This window comes from Taeniopygia guttata, chromosome 14 (assembly GCF_048771995.1).
Source record: "Taeniopygia guttata chromosome 14, bTaeGut7.mat, whole genome shotgun sequence".
Taxonomy (NCBI): Eukaryota; Metazoa; Chordata; class Aves; order Passeriformes; family Estrildidae; genus Taeniopygia; species Taeniopygia guttata.
The window spans coordinates 1,353,572-1,372,517 of NC_133039.1; the positions used below are offsets into that span (position 1 = coordinate 1,353,572).

At 41.3% G+C, this 18,946-nt stretch overlaps 2 protein-coding genes across 8 annotated transcripts in view; one reads left to right on the top strand and one right to left on the bottom strand.

Annotated features, from left to right (window-relative positions):
• LOC100228927 (radial spoke head 10 homolog B) overlaps nucleotides 1-1,047 on the top strand; it is a 15,956-nt gene extending 14,909 nt beyond the window's left edge. For all 7 annotated transcript variants that reach the window (XM_072935893.1, XM_030285012.4, XM_030285015.4 and 4 more), the window contains one exon: nucleotides 228-1,047. In XM_072935893.1, coding sequence (XP_072791994.1) covers nucleotides 228-423 — 196 coding nt within the window. In that variant the 3' untranslated portion in view covers nucleotides 424-1,047. The remainder of the gene's footprint in view (nucleotides 1-227) is intronic.
• CCZ1 (CCZ1 homolog, vacuolar protein trafficking and biogenesis associated) lies at nucleotides 714-13,099 on the bottom strand. Its single transcript, XM_030285024.3, has 15 exons — nucleotides 12,864-13,099; nucleotides 11,171-11,268; nucleotides 10,955-11,048; nucleotides 10,783-10,857; nucleotides 9,716-9,763; nucleotides 9,362-9,445; nucleotides 7,251-7,426; nucleotides 6,942-7,023; nucleotides 6,726-6,787; nucleotides 6,116-6,227; nucleotides 5,492-5,525; nucleotides 5,019-5,136; nucleotides 3,334-3,492; nucleotides 2,147-2,274; nucleotides 714-1,062 (listed from the first exon to the last, which is right to left on the bottom strand). Exons 1-15 carry the CDS (start codon nucleotides 12,960-12,962, stop codon nucleotides 1,007-1,009), a joined length of 1,425 nt encoding a protein of 474 aa, XP_030140884.1. The 5' UTR covers nucleotides 12,963-13,099; the 3' UTR covers nucleotides 714-1,006.
• Nucleotides 13,100-18,946: the final 5,847 nt, after the last annotated feature.

Sequence of the window (18,946 nt, forward strand, 5' to 3'; positions counted from 1 at the left end):
TTTTCAGGTTACAAACTTAGCTCTGGTGTTTCCTGGCACTTGGTTCCTGCTCTGTGTAAAGGAAGTTAAGACATATTGGACTTGAGGGGGTAATTAAAGACTTTCTGCTTCTTTACACTGTGGCAGTTTATGCTGCTCATACTGTGACTAGAGCTGGAGTTGCTGAGCCAGTGGAAACCTGTCTTCCTACTCTTAGAGTACCTTAAATTCAAATTTTGTTCATGCAGACTGATTGCTGAAAAAGAAGTAGAAGAGGCAAAAAGGCAAGAAGCAGCTGTGTTACATGGGAGTGTCCAGCCCAGGAAACGATCCTCAACATCTTGGAAGACGCTCCTCCCCAGGAGAAGTCTCCAGCTTAAAAAAGAGGCCCCCAAGAGAGAACCCTCACCAAAGAAAAGAGGCTCACAAGGCAGCAGAGCCTGAGGAGGAAGAGGCAGAGAAGGCAGCACCCACAGGTACCAAGGCAACTGCTGACAAAAAGAAAAAAATAAATCCTCTGCTGGTAACTGCTGAAGCTTCAAGCAAGTACTCTTCAAATAAGAAAAAAACCCACCCCAAACCAAAACAATTCCAGAAAACCCACACTTGTAGGAAGCTGTAAGAATGGCTCAACTATATGCACAAGAATTGATGGTTTCAGAGGGAGCAGTTTTTTAAACCAGGATTTTGGGTAAACCAGCAGGAAGTTACACAATGCAAATGAACACAGATGCTTCTAAAGTGTAACAATTATTAGTTTTATTTTTCAGCAAAATATTCACATAACATATCAGAATGGAATGGTACAGATGAATTCAGACTGGTTTTTAATTAATTTGCACATAAACATTTTTAAAATTTAAAAATTTTATGGTCAGAGTTTACAGATTTTAGTAGAAATTTTGATTCTTACAAAGCAAGTATTGCTTTACTATTGTCATTATTCCAGTCAATAATATGACTAATAACTTCTCATGTTGAACAAGTGCCTGACATTGACATCTTCAATAAATCAGCCCTTTGCAGATCAATCCAAGAAGAAAATATTATTAAACTGTGTTGCACAAAGTTTCTTCACTTCTTCTGTTTAAAAAAAAAAAAAAAAAGAAGAAAAGATACATCAGTATTGAATTTTACAGATATCTCCTCAAGAAAAACCTTGGAGATTGTCATGGAGAAAATAATTGAATTCAAATAGAAAAAGCCCTAAGAGTTTCTAATGTAAAAATACACTTAATATTACTCTCTCTTCAATAGGAGAAAGTCTAGTCTGGTGTCTCCCACTGTCTGAAAGTGGTTTAAGTGTAAATGATGGGCCTCTCATCAAACACTGTAATAGCAGCAGACTCAGCTTAACACGTAGTTAAGGGAAGTATATTATAACCCCTTTGTCAGAGAAAGGAATTAGGATATTCTGTTACAGTAAATCAAATCTGCAAAACTTTTTGCTTTGTGTTATTTGGAAGACTGAAAAACCTCCTAGGTTTATCAGCCACAGCAACATTCACTGTTTCTATATGGTAGGTTTGATGCTGAAAGACAGGTACAGAAAGCTACACAGCTCATTCCTCTTTCTAAAATGTAGGTTGCTAGACCTTGGTCCTGGCAAGATAAGAATTCTTTCCCATTGTCTAAGCGAGCACATTGCCTCCTGTTAAAATGGAGAGCCCTAGCATTGCTGCAAGATTCAAACAGACTTTTAGAGAAATAGCAATATAAAAGCTTATTGCATCTTAATGTTAATTCTCACTCTTAGTCATAGTAAATCATTCTCAAAACCACGTTAGAAACAAGAGAGTATTGGATGAGGATCACTGACAAGACAGCCACAATGTGTAAGTAACAAACCCTAATCACTGATAAATAGATGTAAACATATTCATCTCTCATCTGTAATACACTTTTTAAATTACACCTAAACTAAGCTCACGGTGCTGTCCTCTATTATTTGAAGGAGGAAGAATGACTGATTAATAATTAAGAATGCCTGCTGAATATTTATACTGTCCTTTCACAGCTGGTAGTAGGCAGACTAAAACCTCAGGCATCTTGCTCCATCAAAGATCAGTCCCTCTCTAGATTTCTCATGAGATGGGTTGTATTACTTCTCTAGGGACAGACATTTTAGAAGTAACTGTATTTAAAGGTAATAAGAAACAATCCTTACCATTAACTTCAATCAGATTTACATTTTTTTGATTCAAAATAACATATAGTTCTCGCTGGTCAGACTTTTTCCCAACTACCCAGTAATCACTCATTGCCTTCACAATAATTTCCTCGTCTTCATCAACTCTGAAAGAAGTTTTAAAAAGTAAAGAAGGTGCCAGCAAGTTCATCTTCAACAACTTTAACTGTAATCATTAGGACAGCTCAATGTCAGAAATTGTGGTTGTGCAGTATCAAAGAAAACACCAGTTCTAACTTGGCCATCTAACAGTCCAGGTTGAAGGCTTGAGAAATGGCTGCTTAGGACACTCACAAATGTGTCTATCAGGAATTTTTTCATTAGCCAAACACTGCAGTGAAAACACTGAAGAAAGCATTTCTCCTTCATTTGGGTAAGGACACACTTCACAGAATGAGGTTTTGCTACACAGGGACCAAATACTGAAAGCTGGAGATAGGGTGGTGATACTAAGCTTTCACAGAACTGTTAAACCTAGAACTAAACTGTGCTCAACAACTGGATATCTTCTATAAAGCTGTAACTAACCCAGTACTTCCATAATATGATGAAACACACTTTCTTCATTTATAGAAAAATGGAAACCTTGTCCTTAAGCAGAGTGGGAAAACAGATTTTTGCTAATTAGAGTTAGGGGCATCCCAATCATTCAGCATTGTCATGTTCTTTCTTAACTTTTATAGTGACAGAGGGTCTCTCTCACCTTGCAGCATGATACCCATGGACAAGAAGCCACTTATCTTCTCTATCAGCAGGGCAGCAGTAACTGCAAGGTTTGCATTTCATCCATTGTCTCACCCCTAGAAGCCACCAGCTGTGTCAGGGCAGGTATGACACAGGCAGAAGCAAATGTCCCTGTCCTTTTACACTGCTTTCCCAGATTAGACAGACTCTTGTGCTTCCCATCCCATTTTCTATGACTACTCTGAAACTTCCAATAGATATTTCCTTCGATAGAGGCCCTGGCCCTCTTTTAATTTTTTGTTTAAAAGGACAGTAGAAATTGTTTTTTTTTAAGATGGACTACTCCTAACCAACACAAAATACCAAACACGAATAGCCAGCCATCAACAAAGAGACTGGAAAGTGCCACTCCTTTGCAAAGAAAAAAAAAAAAAATCTGCTTGACAGTAGGAGTTACAGACTACTTAATAGTTAAGCATTACCTGGAGAAGTCACTGTTGATGTCACCGAGAATCTTCATGAGGTCAGGGTGAACAGATGCAAGTGATACGCTGGGTGTTTTCCTCATGTGAATAGTACTTTTCTCTGCCAGGTTCATGTGATTGAAATAGATAAACTTAAATTGAGGTTCCTTCTCAGCCCTAGAAAGATTTAAAAAAAAAAAAAAAAAAAAGTAATTTGTGAATACCAACATGCTCTATAAGCACAGGCTTGCCAGAGACAGGGTAGCGAGCCAGTGCAAAGCGAACTTACACAGCCTGGACTTATCTTCGCATTGAAGAGACTTGTGGGATTGAAATTCATTTTAGCACACTTAAAAAAAATCAAACCAAGACAACTGAGCCTGCAGAACCAGCCAGTATTTCCCCTTCTGCCACTCAGACTGCCAGTAAACACACACAGGGGAGTCTAAAGGCCTTGTCCCACTTCAGAGTAGTAATTAATTTGCATTTTTCTAATGAGCTGTTTTTTCCTGGCCCCATTTTGTTCCTGCTGCTCTCCCTTATGCCAGTCAAAGCTGATTTGCATAGATCCGGGGTCTTTAATTTGAGCAGTAAGTCATCTTCTATTCATGTTTTTGTTATTTGTTACAAACAAGAGAACAAAATCTTTCTTGATCCAGGCAATTAGATTTCCCCCCACATCATTTGTGTGGGCCAAGCAAGAGACTATTTTAAATCTCCAGCCTTGGCAGTCTTCCTCCATTTCCTCTTTTATGAAGTTAATATAAAAATCTAGAGCTGTAATTTTTTGTAGAAGTCACAACACATTCAGACTGACCAAAAAGTGGTACTTGAGGTAATGTATTATTTAGAACCAGGAGATACTGTGATGACACCACTCACCTTAGCAAACAACCAGATACCCCTGCTCTCTGTCACCCACATGCATTAGTGTCAAGGAACTGTATCATGTTTTCAGGACACCGTGGCATTAAACTTTTAAAGAGTTAAAGCTGCCAAAGCCAGTCCCAGATGACATTTAAAAACCCCAAGTTTAAAGATTTAGTAGATTGGCACAATTTCAAGCACATCCTATTCTATCCTGTGCAATTTTGCTGATTTGGGATGGTACCACTGACTGAGTTCACTCACACACTTCTCTTTGGTTGAATTCTTTTTATGTTGCCATATGGGATACTGTTCTTGCTTCCCCAACTAATAAACCTATCAAAAAATAAATGCAATTTTATTGCAAGTCAAGCTGTAGTTCCAAGTGAAAGATATTTTCCAAAGCATTAGCATCCTTTTTCTTTTGACTGTTTTTTGCCCTTCAAGTAATTACCTTAGTTCTGCAAAATAGAAAAATAAAAGACCTTTTTTCCTCACCTACTATACATGGCAACACTTCAAGAAGCAGTAATTCTGGAAAAGTCCTCAATGGTAAAACTTCCACTGCAACCAAACAACTTACTCACTAAAATTCCCATTTCAGCCAGACAATAAACATTTGTTCCTAAATTAGTAACAGCTATTGTTACTTCAGGGAGACCCAAATATGCAATAATGTGCACTTTATAAACACTTAAGATGCAGAAAAGTAGACAAGCATTGCTTTAAGTACACCATTAACACTTTCAAAATTTGGGTTCATGTTGCCATTATTTAAGCAGTTCATTTAACCTAACTTTTCACCAGCTAATGAGGAAAAGAAGTGTGGTACAAACCCTGATATTCTCTTGTTGATGTTGTATTGTTCACATATGTCTGATGCCAACACCGTGAGCTGAGGCCCAACAATGCTGTCCAGTTTTCTGCAAAACTCCAGTGTGGGTGGAATTGAAGCTGTGTCAGGCAGAGAAAAGGGAGAGGTGAGATTCTCTTCCCACAGCTGTAGGTACAATTCCTGTAGTTTTTGCTTTAAACATCAGCAAGAGTCCAAGGACAAACGTCTCCCACAATTAAAACCTCAGAGGTGATTCTGAATATGGCTAACTGAAGCAGTATTTAGTAATTTTATTGTGTAAAATGAGTTACTTGTACCACTGGAACAAAGATAAAGGACTGATAAAAGCACTCATGAAAAAGGGACTCAAATAACAAATTAATGTGAGTATTTTCCAAGAGTAAAACAAGCTGCATGTCAAAGTATTTTACATATAAAAGTCACAGCAAATAATTTATGCTAATAGGTACTTACCATCAATCATAAAGCAGACAGCTGCACTCATTGCCTGGAACAAAACAAAAGCAAAAAAGCCATTTACAACAGATTGCTTTCACTAACTCAAATGACAATACTTCAGAGAGGTGATACACAGGTGAGAAGAGATTTAACAATCTTTTTTAAAGGTAACACTTCAATAACCTTTTTGCAGTCCTGCAGAACACAGGTTAGGTATGATTTTAAAATTCATCTATGATTTCAAATTCAATTAACTGTTTAAGTTATAGAGGAAAGATAAAACTTGGTAATGCACTTCATACAAAGATATCTGCAAGAAACTCCCATTTAATGTAAGAATAAACTATTTTTTGTTTTATTGATTAATCTTGTATAAAGCAAGGCATGAATCACTTAAAGCAACTGAAGGCTAGTATTTTGTTTTAATACCACAAAATAATTGTTTTGTGCGGGAGAGAGGAGAAGAGAATTTAGGCTTTAAAGCTTGTTGCTAGAAATGGCAGTTTTCTGTCTCTTTGCTTTAACCTGGCCTGATTAATGCACCTCTCTATACAATTCCTAAGTACTTCACATCATTGTCACCTTCATTGCATAGAGATTCCTAATTGTGTGGAGTAATTGCAGAGGAAACTATAATACCTTATAAACAATTAAGTGAAGCTCTTCGTAAGTGTCATCAGTGTTAACAAATATTTTGGGGAAACGGCATTTTGTGTCTGGATCATTAAGATTTAAAGGTCCAGTAAGAAACCTAGAAAATAATTCAACAGGTCAGATGTGATGAATACTTGTATTTCAGTTTCTTAAATTTAACAGATGTTCTCCAAACTTGCAATTAGGAGTTTTCGTGATTAAGGATATCCAAACCCACAATTGTGCAAAATAATGTTACCCACTTGCTTAAGTAGAGAATGCCTACTGACATGCTGAGTACAGAGGAAGAACAAATTAGATAAATCCTAGATTAAACCTATTGTCTGGAGTGCTTGACAGAAAAGGAATTACTGAAACAATTCCCAATTTTGTCATACCATGCATTAAGAACAATGAGAAGAAAAATAAATATGCAGTAATGTTAATGAAGCATTTTCTCTTTTTTCCAAGGGTCAAGTTTTACATTGTAGTAACTATTGTGTGACCCTCTGGAATAAATTGTGTGTGGAATATGTACTCAAAACACAGACACTCCTCCCAAATGTTTTGCTCTGGGGCAAGAAGCAGTAGATGGTGTCAGTAAAACAAGACCTACCTTCCATAGTGTTGGAGATTTCCTGGCATTTCAGCACGTATTGGAGAATCTCTTCCCGCTAACTGAGGGGAAAAAGAACATACAGGAAAAACCAGCTTAGAGACAGAGAGAGGAGAGAATTCTCTCTGGTATTTTAGCCTTTAGTACCAGATAAACAGGAAGAAAAGACCAAAAACACCCAACCACCTTACCCCTCAAAACTCCCAACCCAGTCACCTCAGGCTCCATGTGCCTTGGAAACAGAGATGTTGTGAGATATTTGTACAAAATTCTCATGTCATCTTGCTCCAGTCCACTCCTAGAACATTGTGGGGAAAAAGAAACAAATTATGTTTGTGCTGCAGTTCAGATCACACATTTCCCTTCAACTAGCTCACAGCAATGCCTTTCTTGCTGAATGATAGCCTGACTCATGTTTTCTCATTTTCATCCAGCTCTGTCACTAATTTAAAAATTTCTCTATCATGCCTCTTACTCATAGGATTAGAAATTGAAGACACACAAAAGAATTACTGAAGTACCTACCAGATAAGCTGGTCATTGTAGAGAAATGCAGTGTACTTGACTATGTTCAGACTTTCTTCCATCCTATTAATAAATGACTGAATTTTCAAGTAAGTCATTTTATCGAGTGGAAAGAAGCTGATTCCACAAAACACATCCAGCAGATCACAAGACTGTAAGTGCAGTGTCTGCAAGTACTGAGAGAACAATGACAGTTGGCTTTTAGAATTCAGAAAACCACCAAGGTGTAGATTTAAATGACAGATTTGAGTCTAATCCCCAACAATCTGGACTAAAAAACAAAGCAAAAGAAAGTCCTTCCAGCACTGTTTGTCTGACACACTTGTTCATGTGGGGACAGACTTTTTACAAAGGTTTGTAGTGACAAGGGTTTTGGACTGAAGGAGGCTCAATTTAGGTTAGATATGAGAAAGTAGTTTTTTACAATGAGGATGCTCACACACTGGCACAGCTTGCCCAGAGAGGTGGTGACTGCCCCATCCCTGGAAACACCCACAGCCAGGTTGGACAAAGCTCTGAGTAATCTGATCTAGTTGAAGATGTCTGCTTATAGCAGGGGATTGCCTAGATGACCTTTAAGGATACCTCCCAACACAAACCATTCTGTGATTCCATGTGTGAGTGCATGAATGTGATTCCAGGTGTCACTTTGCTTTTATTTAATCATTATTAAAACAGCTTTTAAGGAAAGTTCAAGATCTTTTGAGAGTATAAGCAAGCAAAGTCTATCTTATTGATATTTAATTTCAGATTCAGTTGCAGAAATAAGAACAGATGCTTTCAATGTGTAATGGAATAAATAATCTCCATTATTCACTTTCTTGATAGACTGTAACCTTTAGCAAGAGGTCTCAAATGCACTGTCAGGTGGTCTGTGGAAGATGCTTTATCCAATGGCTCCCTCTACAGTCACTTCACATAACTGAATGCCCTCAAGAACTACAGACCAACAGGGTGATAGATCTCTGTCACAACTTGTAAGTCTCTCTGTTTTAGCAGTAAAAATTTATTACTTTCTTTTTTGCAAAGGTCTGCTTTTAATTTAGTCTGGACAGTAGCACACACCAGCTCATCATGGTACTCCTTGTGCCAATGGTGCTTATTCTGGAGTCTACCACGAGTCTTACAAAAACAAGCAAGATCCTCCCCAAATCCACAAGCAAAGCCTGTACTTTAGTTTACACTGTCACAACATTGTGCCATTCTAAAAATCTGTTAAAATAACAAAATTTTAAACTCTGTTACACAATGTCTACACTCCATCATTATCAGAGATCTCAGTACTACAAAAGCACAAACTGCTGACAGCAGTCCTGTTTCCTTGCTTGCAAACCAGAAAAATGGGGGCAGGCACTTTTCAAGTGTGATGAAACTTCTCATGTAGGAACTCAAAATTCTGTCAGAGGAGACTACTCAGTCAGTTACTTTATGTGAAAAACATCAGCTATGAAGTGACATTCTGAAGACTACTTATAATGCATGCAATATTTCCTGAAGCCTTCTTAGGATTGGCTACTAATTCTACATGGGAGGGGTGGAGTAGTGGGGAGAAGAGAAAAAAATTCATCTGTTCACTATTTTACAGTATTAAAGGGACTTTAGGCCTGTGCATGCAGTTGTGGAATATCCACCCCTGGATGTTTTCAGGTCTCAACCAAAGCACTGGGCAGGAGAGTTTAAATTCAGTGTTACCCTGCTTTGAGTAGGAGGCTGAACTGGATGACCTCCCCAAATTCCTTCTAACCTCAATTTATCTTCAACAGTCACTCAAATAGGTCTGAACAAAGTGTTGTCACAGTACCCAACTCAAACATTCAAGCAGAACTTTGAAAGAAGGAACAAAATTTCATCAGAAAAAAGATCCAACAGTTAAGATGTTCTATCAAGTCATAACCACACTTGTGGTTCAACTCCACTTAAAGAAGCTACTCTGTCAGAAAAAGCAGGAAGTATTTGACAAAATGAGTAACCACATATTTTGTATTGACTCTACATCTTTTCCACTGCCTGTGTTTTATAGTCACATTGCTGCCACTTTTTTTTCTTTTTTTTTTTGTGTGTTTTCTTTCCAGTGCAGAATCACTGTATGTGGCTGAAAAATGACATCTTACCCGATGGAAGAATTTCTCTAGTCTCTCCTTTAGCACTTTCACACCCCCATCTTCCATGGCTCTCAGGAATGTGCCATTGAAAAGCTAACAGTTTAAAGAGAAAAAAAAAATCAGTTAGTTGGGTAATCATTTACAGTAATTTATTGTAACTTGGTTATGAATATAGATTACAACACAACTCCCATTCCTTAACATATTCCAAATCAATCCAAATGTATCCCTTCTTTACTGAAAAAACATTTAGATTTGCAGAGTCCAGGTACACATGGCAGCAGAGGCAAGAATTTATGTGTCATTGAAGTACCTCATGCTCTTGTCTTGTAAAAGGCCTTGAGCCTCCAGTGTTAACCCTACCTTGTACATGCTGTAGCACTGCTGGAGGACTGAACTATAAACCTTGTCCTGCAGGAAAGAGAGCAGCACATCAGTAGGAACAGAGACAGAATTACAAGTAATCTGGCTGAGCTACACATAACATGTGTTTTCAAAGAGCCAGCAAAGACACAAATTGGAGAAATCAACCTCTGAAAAGTTAAATGGCATTTTCAGTCAGCATCTAGAAATGTCTCTGTATTTATAAAGAATGATTTCAATAAAGGAAGTCCCTTCCCCCCTCACATTTAGTACCAAAAGTCATGCAAAGGATTCCAGTTACAAACATTGGCCTTCTCTGAGGCCAGTGAAAATGAACATCTGACATCTCTCTCTTCATCCAAATCAAAGGCTGAAGATTGTGGGACAATACAGCATGTTTTACGGGGCTGAGATCTTAACCCAGATAAAAAAAAAAAAAGACTATTTTATCTGGCAAAATAGAGTCCCTAGGACTCCAATCCTTTTCTTAGGACACAGAGAGGACCAAAAGTAATGCACATTGTAATGAACAGGGGCAGGATAACCAAACAGCTTTTTAATTATTATTCCACACTGCCAAATACCCTTCCTGTATACAATTAAACAGACATAATGATTCTGCAGCTTGGACAAGAAATCCCATCATAGTTATGAGCTTTTTTGGTTTTCCAGATTATTAGTAAATATTACTAGCAGTCTTAAGAAAGTAGTGACATGTACACTGGCACCTAATAAAAATACATAGATTTAAGAACTTAATTTAACAAACAGATCCTAAGAAATATTCATCTACTCCAAGTCAAAAGTCTCACACAGCTGTATATTTCACCAGTGTTTATTGAATGATCTTGAACTGTTCTCTGAATAATTCTCTATCTTGTGCTCCTCTTTAAACTTTACTGAAAAGTATTTTGCCCTTTTTCCATTTATGAAGATAGGTATAGATACATATACAATCAATTTGACAGCAGTTCAAGAAGAATTAAATTAAGATATTTCTGGATGGAAGTACTCTTAAAAATACAACATAACTCATTAAAAAAAAAAAAAGGAAATTTCATTATTACCAGCAGTTCTTCTTCCTGATATTCATACACTGGCTTTCCATCTTTGTGTTTTTCTATTATGGGATTTCGCACAACCTAGGAAGTGGAACAGGCTGGTATTAGACAATGCAGAATGCATTGAGAACATTGCAGGATGGTGTTTTAGGAATATGCATATCATGTGCATAAGTACCATGACCATCCAGAAGTTTTCTTCAGGTTCATGGAAAAACTGTCTATTCTTCTGTGTATGTAGGGATTTTGCAGGTTTTGTTGGGCTAAAGGTCCTGGAAAGAAAATATATAAGTAGATATAGATATTTATACACACAAGAAGAAGACATATAACTGAGATATTTAAAATAGAGTGCTTGTGCTAAAACAATCACCCATGCAATCAGACTTCCTACCTCGTGAACTGCACTATAGCTTCACACAGCCCCACATTTCTAATTTTTTCATTCTTTTCTACTTCATTTGGGTGATAGAAGAGAATCTTCTTTTCTTCCTAGAATTTGAAAAAAGAATCCAAGCAAATGCATTTTAACAAAAATCAAAGAATATTGAGTTCATGGTTTGCTTGTTTTTTAATCCCTTAATAAACTAGACAGAATTTAATTTTGTACCAAAATGGGCTTCTGTAATAACGGATAAAAAGTATATTAAGCACACTTAAGGAGTCAATCATCCCATGATATGTCAATGTACTTTGTAAATTGAAGGTTATTGAAATCACAGACCCCAGTTACTTCTGAGCCTGTTCAAAGCAAGGCAAGCTTCAAAGCCAGCTCAAAGCATGACAAGCTTCAAAGGCAGCTCAGATTGCTCCAGGCCTTGTCCAGTCATGTGTTCAATACCTCCAGAGATGGGAATCCCCCAACTTTCCAGCCCTGTGCTGTTAGATCACTTCACCGTGAAGAATTTTTTTTTTCTATCTCATCAGAATTTCCCTCCATCCATCCTCATTATTTCACTTCAAGAACCAAACTCCATCATCTACCGCCACCCTTCAGGCAGGTGACTGCCCTCTGCCCCCTTTCCACATTGAATCTCCTCCAGGCTGCACAAATGCAGTTGTCAAAGGCTCCTCTGGTACACCACAGACTGCACCCCCTGACTGACTCAGGGGTTCTCCACTAGGCTGTTTCAGTTTGCCAGTATTTTTCCTACTCTGGGAATCCCTGGAAAGAACACAGCACCCACTAATAACCTCACATGCGCTGGACAGAGGGAAAGCATTGGCTTGACTGGACCTGCTGAGCCAGCCTCCCTCCCACAGCTCACTGCTGATTCACGCAGGACCTGTTGTTCACCGACTCCCTGGTCCTGTTTTGCAGAGCTGCTTTCAACCGGTCCACCCCGACCCGCCACGCTGAGCCAGATTATTGCACCCCACACGCGGGGCTTTGCTCAGCTCCACGAGGTTTCTGCCGGCCTGGGGTCCCTCGGAACAGCACCTCATCCTCCAGCGGAACAGCAGCTTTCTCCTCATCCTCCAGCGGAACAGCAGCTCCCCCCGGCCCGGAGCCACCAGCAGCGTACCGAGGGCACGCTCAGCCTCCTCAGCCGGGCACTGCTAAGTTTGTAAGTACACTGCTCTGCTCAGAAACGATTAACGCTGAGCATGAACCACACAACACGCTGTTACCTAAAGCTAGTGACTAGAGCTTCTTAACCCTCCTTACTAAGGGACACAATGGCGAATAAACACTAGCAGTAACTTTAACTCAGTTAAACGGTAACCTTTCTACCATATTGTATCTAAGTCGAGAAAGTTTTTTTTAGACAAAGTTAAAGCATCAGTAAAACAGTTGCTGGCTGTCCAGCTCCCCATCTACAACATACGCCCGGCTGCTGACAACACCTGTGGTTACTGTTACTGTTTGTTTTTGGTCTGAAGCAGTGACAGACCCCAGTGGGGGCGGCAGTCGCCCCAGCCCCGCGGGTACCCAAATGCCGGGTGCGGATGCGGCGGCTGCGGCCGCCTTTGTCCGGGGCCGCTCCGCAGGGACAGCGCCGAGCCCGCACAGCTGCGGCCCGGCCTCGGGCACGGAGCGACCGCCGCGCCTTCCCCGCATCCCCGGGCGCGACATCCCCCGGTACCTCTCCCTCTTTGGGCCCTAGCTTGGGGTTGTAGATGAAGAAACTGAGAAGGGTCGGAGCGAGCTGCTTCTCCTGGCCGGCCGCCCCCGCCGCCGCCATCCTGAGCCTGGGGCCGGCAGCCGCCAGACACCATCGGGGATCGGCCCGAGGCCGCCGCGGCACCGGCACCGGCCCCGCCGCGCTCCCAGCGGCCCCGGCCCGGCCGCGGTTCCGCCTCCGCGCCCCGGAAGCGCTCCCGGCCCGGGCGCTCCGCAGCGCCCCCAGCGGCGGGCGCGGGAACGGCGGGAGAGGGAGCGCGTGTCCGGCGTTCCCTCAGCTGGAGCCCGTGCCCGGCGTTCCCTCAACCCGAGGCTATGCCCGGTGTTCCCTCAGCTGGAGCCCGTGCCCGGCGTTCCCTCAGCCCGAGGCCGTGCCCGGCGTTCCCTCAGCTGGAGCCCGTGCCCGGCGTTCCCTCAACCCGAGGCTATGCCCGGTGTTCCCTCAGCTGGAGCCCGTGCCCGGTGTTCCCTCAGCTGGAACCCGTGTCCGGCGTTCCCTCAGCCGGAACCCGTGCCCGGCGTTCCCTCAGCTGGAACCCGTGCCCGGGGTTCCCTCAGCTGGAGCCCGTGCCCGGTGTTCCCTCAGCTGGAACCCGTGTCCGGCGTTCCCTCAGCCGGAGCCCGTGCCCGGCGTTCCCTCAGCTGGAACCCGTGCCCGGCGTTCCCTCAGCTGGAGCCCGTGCCCGGCGTTCCCTCAGCTGGAGCCTGTGCCTGGGGTTCCCTCAGCCAGGAGCCCGTGCCCGGCGTTCCCTCAGCTGGAACCCGTGCCCGGCGTTCCCTCAGCTGGAGCCCGTGCCCGGCGTTCCCTCAACCCGAGGCTATGCCCGGAGTTCCCTCAGCTGGAGCCCGTGCCCGGCGTTCCCTCAGCCCGAGGCCATGCCCGGTGTTCCCTCAGCTGGAACCCGTGCCCTGCGATCCCTCAGCTGGAGCCCGTGCCCTGCGATCCCTCAGCAAGAGTCCGTGCTCTGCAATCCCTCATCTGGAACCTGTGCCCGGGGTTCCCTCAGCCAGAGCCGTGCCCGGTCAGGACCGCGATTCCTGCCGGGGTCCCGCTCAGCCCCGCCCGGCAGCCGCTCCGATTGCCGCAGGCAGAGAGCTCCGCTGGGCCCGGGGGTTCCGCGGTGCCCCGGCCATCGCACCCCTGCTCGAAGCGCAAAAACACGAGCGGTTCATTCCCCTCTGCTTCGTTCGGAGCTGCCCGGCAGCTGCAAAAAGTAGAAGCGCTTTATTTTTAGAGGTAGAATCCGAGATTTGAAGGATGAAATCAAGTTTGAGTAAATTGAAGGAATGGGCATGCAACTTCACTTAGTTCAGGTAATCCTTTTGCCATAAATAGATAAGTCTATTGTGATTATTTTTCCATTTTCTGTCTGGCACATTTAAGATAGTGGAATTTAACTAATAAAATAATCTTTTCTATTACTTTTCAATTCCCGTTATAATAAAATTCAGTGTGAGTTAAACTAGAAGTAAAAATGGCTACATGGTGAGATGTATCATTTTCTTCTCCACAGGAGTGTGAAGTTTAGGAATCTGAATAAACTAAGGTTACATAATTGCTTAAATAAACACCTGGGTAAGGTATAAAAGATAAAATTGACTATCTTATTCCACCAAGTCATTTAGAAGAATGTAATAGTAAACTCTCTTAAAGTTGTGCCAAGTTAAATCTAAAAAAACACAGATTTTCTTGAGTTTGTAATTTTTTTCCTTCTGTTATTATTTCAGTTCCTATCATCACTCTTAGTTTATATTTACTTTCATTGCCAGTAGCATCTCCTATGTAGTCTTCTTCAGCCTCAGCAGCTAGTGTATTCCTTGAGAATCCAACCCAGTGCAGTAGGAGCACTGTGTAGAATAGAAATGCTCTAAGACTGCAGCAATTTAATATTTAATGTGTGCACTCAAAAAAGTGAGCTGTGTAAGCCAGGGGGGGATGGCCACTGTTTCCCCCTGGGCTGCTGGAGTCAGCTCCATCTCATTCCTTCTTCCTTGTGCCATGGCAGCAAATCCCACTGGAGTCAGCTCCATCCCTTCCCTCCTGCCTTGTGCCATGGCTCAGCTTGGAGTTCGGGTATGTGAGTTCATGGGGATGTGTGCAGGCTCCTTTCCCTGGGTGCAGAGATCGTCACCACCTTGGCTGTCACCTTTCCTGCCTGCACGGGTGTCCTTTAACCCAAACCACTCAAGAGTGAGCAGCTTGTGTGTGGCCTGGACAGGCTGAGCATTTCCACAGACACAGCATTTCCAGACAGTCCAGCTCAGAGCAGCTGTAGGAAATGTTTCCAAAGCTGCAGAGAGAATCTGCATTATCATTTTGTGGTGTTTTCAGAGAGGTCACAGCAGCAAGTGACCCCTTCCCCTTGCTAGTAAGGCAGGATGAAGGAAGACCCTGCTGTGCTGAGCTCCCCAGCATTTCCCTGAGCAGGGTCTGAGGAAGGATCCAGCCAAATGTGTCAGATTGAGATATCCATATTCAGTAATTCTTGTTTCCTACCCTACAGCCCTGAGTTAAAATTCAGCAGTGTGAGCAGAATGGCCCTTTTACTGAGGTCTGTCCATTTGAAGGGTGTAGCACTCTTGAGACAGTTTCTGGGAACATTCATTCAGGATTCAATATATCAAACAAAAAGAGCCAAATTCCCCTCCTTGCTTGTGCTTTTCTGCAGGCAGGGGTGAGGTGTTGATCAGGCCAAAGGAAAAGTTAATTTGCTTATACTATTCAGCAAGTCAAGGAAATTCTAAAAATTGGTAGTATTTATTATCAAGTTAAAAAATTTCTTACCAACGAAATTAAAAAAAAAAGCAGTCACTGTAGATTTTTGCATGTGTTGGCCGAAATGTTTAACTGTGTGTTTTTTCAGGGCTTATCAAGATGGACATCCTGGGCTGTGGCTTGGGGTGCCTGTTTACTGCTGCAATACAAACACTGCTGCAAGGGATGTGTTGTGGAGGTGCACAGAGCTGGACACTGGGTACTCTCTGTAAAGGGGGATTGCTGAGGAAGGTGTTTCCATGTCCAGCTTTCCCCAGGAAGGGAATTAATGTATGTGTAGTGATTGCTAACGTATAATTCTGCCCAGTGCAACCTCATCTGTAACTTGACATTGCTTTTGGTGGAAGTATTTGTGAGAATCTACAATGAGCAAGTGATAACAAATTAAATTAAATTATTACATTTCTAATGTGCACGTTAACAGGGCATGAAGAAACTTCGATTGTGGTTCCAATTTCATCCCATCTTCTTAATTGTACGTACAGTAACACCACACCTTGACATTTGCAAAGTGGCATCAGATCACCCCGAGTTTGAAATGTGATTCCCAGCCCATGATTATGTAAAATTAAACTGCTGCATAAGTACATTGGGAATTTGCAGGACAATCCCTGCATCAAGGGACAAACAATTAACAACTTTATGAGTGCTTTCCAATTTGTTTTTAAAAATACATAGAAGTAAGAAATAGTACTGTGTAGACATATGTTTTGGTTTGTTGAGCCTATTTCTGGATACTATTTTGAGCACTTCCATCAGCTGTGTAGTAGCAGACTTCACAAAAAGGTGTACTATAAATCACTCTGGGTGTTAGAGCTGACAGCTTTAAATAAATACAGCTGACAGCTCAAATAGCTGTTCCATTGGCAGTATGTGATCTAAATGTGTTAACAAATGCAGAGACTCAGCAGTTTCGGATTAGTTTAGCAAATAAATTACAAAATAATGCTGTGATCCAGCAAAAAGCACAATGCCTGTGTATCCCTGGTCTGCACGCTTTGTTAACACTGCAACAGGCCCATGGAGCTGTGTGGGAAAACCCAACAGTGCAGCTGGAGCTGGGCTCCTGCTGAGACAGCCTTCACATCCCCCAGACTTCTTCTCAGTGTGATGTCAGGGAATGTGAGCAGCCCCGGGGGTGTCGTGGTGAGTAATGGTTTAATAATGGAGGCATTTGCTTTGCAGGACCAGAGATTTCATAAAGGAAGGCTGTAACTTCACACTAGCTTGGGTTATGATTAAGAAAACAAAGTTACTGAGTAACAATTATTGAAAAACTGCTTTAATGCATAACTTGAGATATTGGAATGTTTTTGTTTGTTTAATATTACTAGCTTGAATCTGAAGAAAAGCTGGGAAGAGAAGATGAAGAAGGGGCTAGGCAGTTAAAATAATTTCAACTCTGAAGATGGATTGTATTAATAAGTTAATTATTTCCATTCTGAGCACTGCAAAAAAAAGAATGATGTCACAGTTTGACACATTTAAGGCATGGCATTTTTCTGCTTAGAGGCTGAATAAAGCTAGTGGGGTTTTTTATATCTTAATTCTAACTGTTCACAGACAGAATACACTGGCACAGGGTGTTAGGGGGTACTTAATGTGAACATGAAATAGCAGTCTTGAGACCTAGATTTTAGGGGAATCATAAGTATTCTGGTGTTTCCTAAAAATGTATTTTTATAGTAGTTGTGTCTAGTGAATAATTGTATGCAATGTACAACTGGCAATTCTGAAAACCAGTTGCAACTTCTATTGCAATCTGTAAGCATGGTTGTCAGTGATGGCTGATTACTGACTGCTGCCTTTCATGTCAAATTGTGGTGAATGCAGTAGATTGATTATTATTTCCATCCTATTCATTAAATATATACTTACAGTGAGCACCCAAATCCATATGTTAAATAGGAATTAAAAGCAGTCAGTTTTTCTTTCCTTGTCGGTTAATAAAACCCTGCCCAGGAGCTTTCTCAATTAAAGGGGCCTGCCTGAAGCAGTGGGAATTCTATATCCCATGTCTCTAGGAGCTTTACCAGTGGTGTTTTGTTTTAGGCTAGGGAGCAGACAAGTATCTTTGTCAGTGAATAAATTCAGTTTGAGTTACCACTATCACATGCTTTATAAAAGCATTCAAAATATGATTTAATGTTTCAAGGATCCCAGGGAAGAGATGTTTTAATTTTAAATGTTTCTTCCTACAAGTCAAAAAGTTTTCTCTTACTTGAATCTGCTGGGGTAGGTGCTGTATTACTGGGTTTTTAAGGTACTTTTTTCCTGCTGGAAAGAATGGAAAGATCCTTTAACTGGAATACTTTGGATGTTTGAGATATCTCAGAATATCTTGAGTAAGGCAAGTGTATTTTTCTGTTTGGTGACCTGCTCCAGCATCCTGTTGCATCTAGGTGGAGAATAACAGAATTTGTACTTTGCCTCTGGGTTTCTTTGTCGAGGTCCACAGTGCAAAGGCTGAGACACTGAAAGAAGCTAGAATTCAGACTGCAACAGCACCTGGAAAATTCTTTATTTTACAGGCATTTGCCTGCCTGAAGTAACATGATTAGTCAAGGTCAGGACACTTAATTGTCAGTGAAATGGAGAGCAGTTTGTTTGTTACTTACATGTGAACTACTCCAAGACCCTTCTGTCATCAGAGTGGTTTCATTGCCAAGGACACACTTTATTTCTTGTGACTGTCCTGTGACATCCATCTTATGTTCTGAGAATGGCCATGGTCAGTTCACGGGTCAGACCCTTGGCTTGTGTAAATCTGAATTGCTCTGTTTAAGTCACTGATATTCCAGAGATTTATATTCTAGAGCATATTTCATAATGTTAAGAAGTAGTATCAAAATCCAGTGTTCATTTTTTATCAGTTTATATTAGTTTTGTACAATAAAAGGAAAATTGTGATGACCATATTAAATGTACTGAATCTACCAGCTTACAAACAACTTGTATGTCAAATTAATCTTTAAAACTTCTTGAAATGTTACAAAATTCAGTTTTCAATTGTCAGCTCTTAATAATTGTGGATCAATATGCAATTTTGATCAATTTGGATCAATTTTTTTTAAGGCAATGGATGTTTCTTGTCTAGCTTGCCATTTCTTGGCTCCCAAAAGAGTAGGTAGCTGCAGAGTGCACAGAGGAAGAATCAGGGAGGAATCATTATGGAATTTGTTTTGGGTTAAGGTCTGGGCTACTCAGAGGAGGGCACTGCATGAACTTTTCTTCGCAATGAGTATAGGAGAATTTTAATTTATTGAATT

What these genes read in the sequence shown, in the direction of transcription:
- CCZ1 (XM_030285024.3), bottom strand. Translation starts at nt 12,962, where the DNA reads ATGGCGGCGGCGGGGGCGGCCGGCCAGGAGAAGCAGCTCGCTCCGACC. An exon ending in TAGAGAAATTCTTCCATCGG is followed by an intron (nt 7,427 to 9,361) that starts GTAAGATGTCAT and finishes TTGTTCTCTCAG; the next exon opens with TACTTGCAGACACTGCACTT. An exon ending in ATCAACAAGAGAATATCAGG is followed by an intron (nt 3,493 to 5,018) that starts GTTTGTACCACA and finishes AAATCTTTCTAG; the next exon opens with GGCTGAGAAGGAACCTCAAT.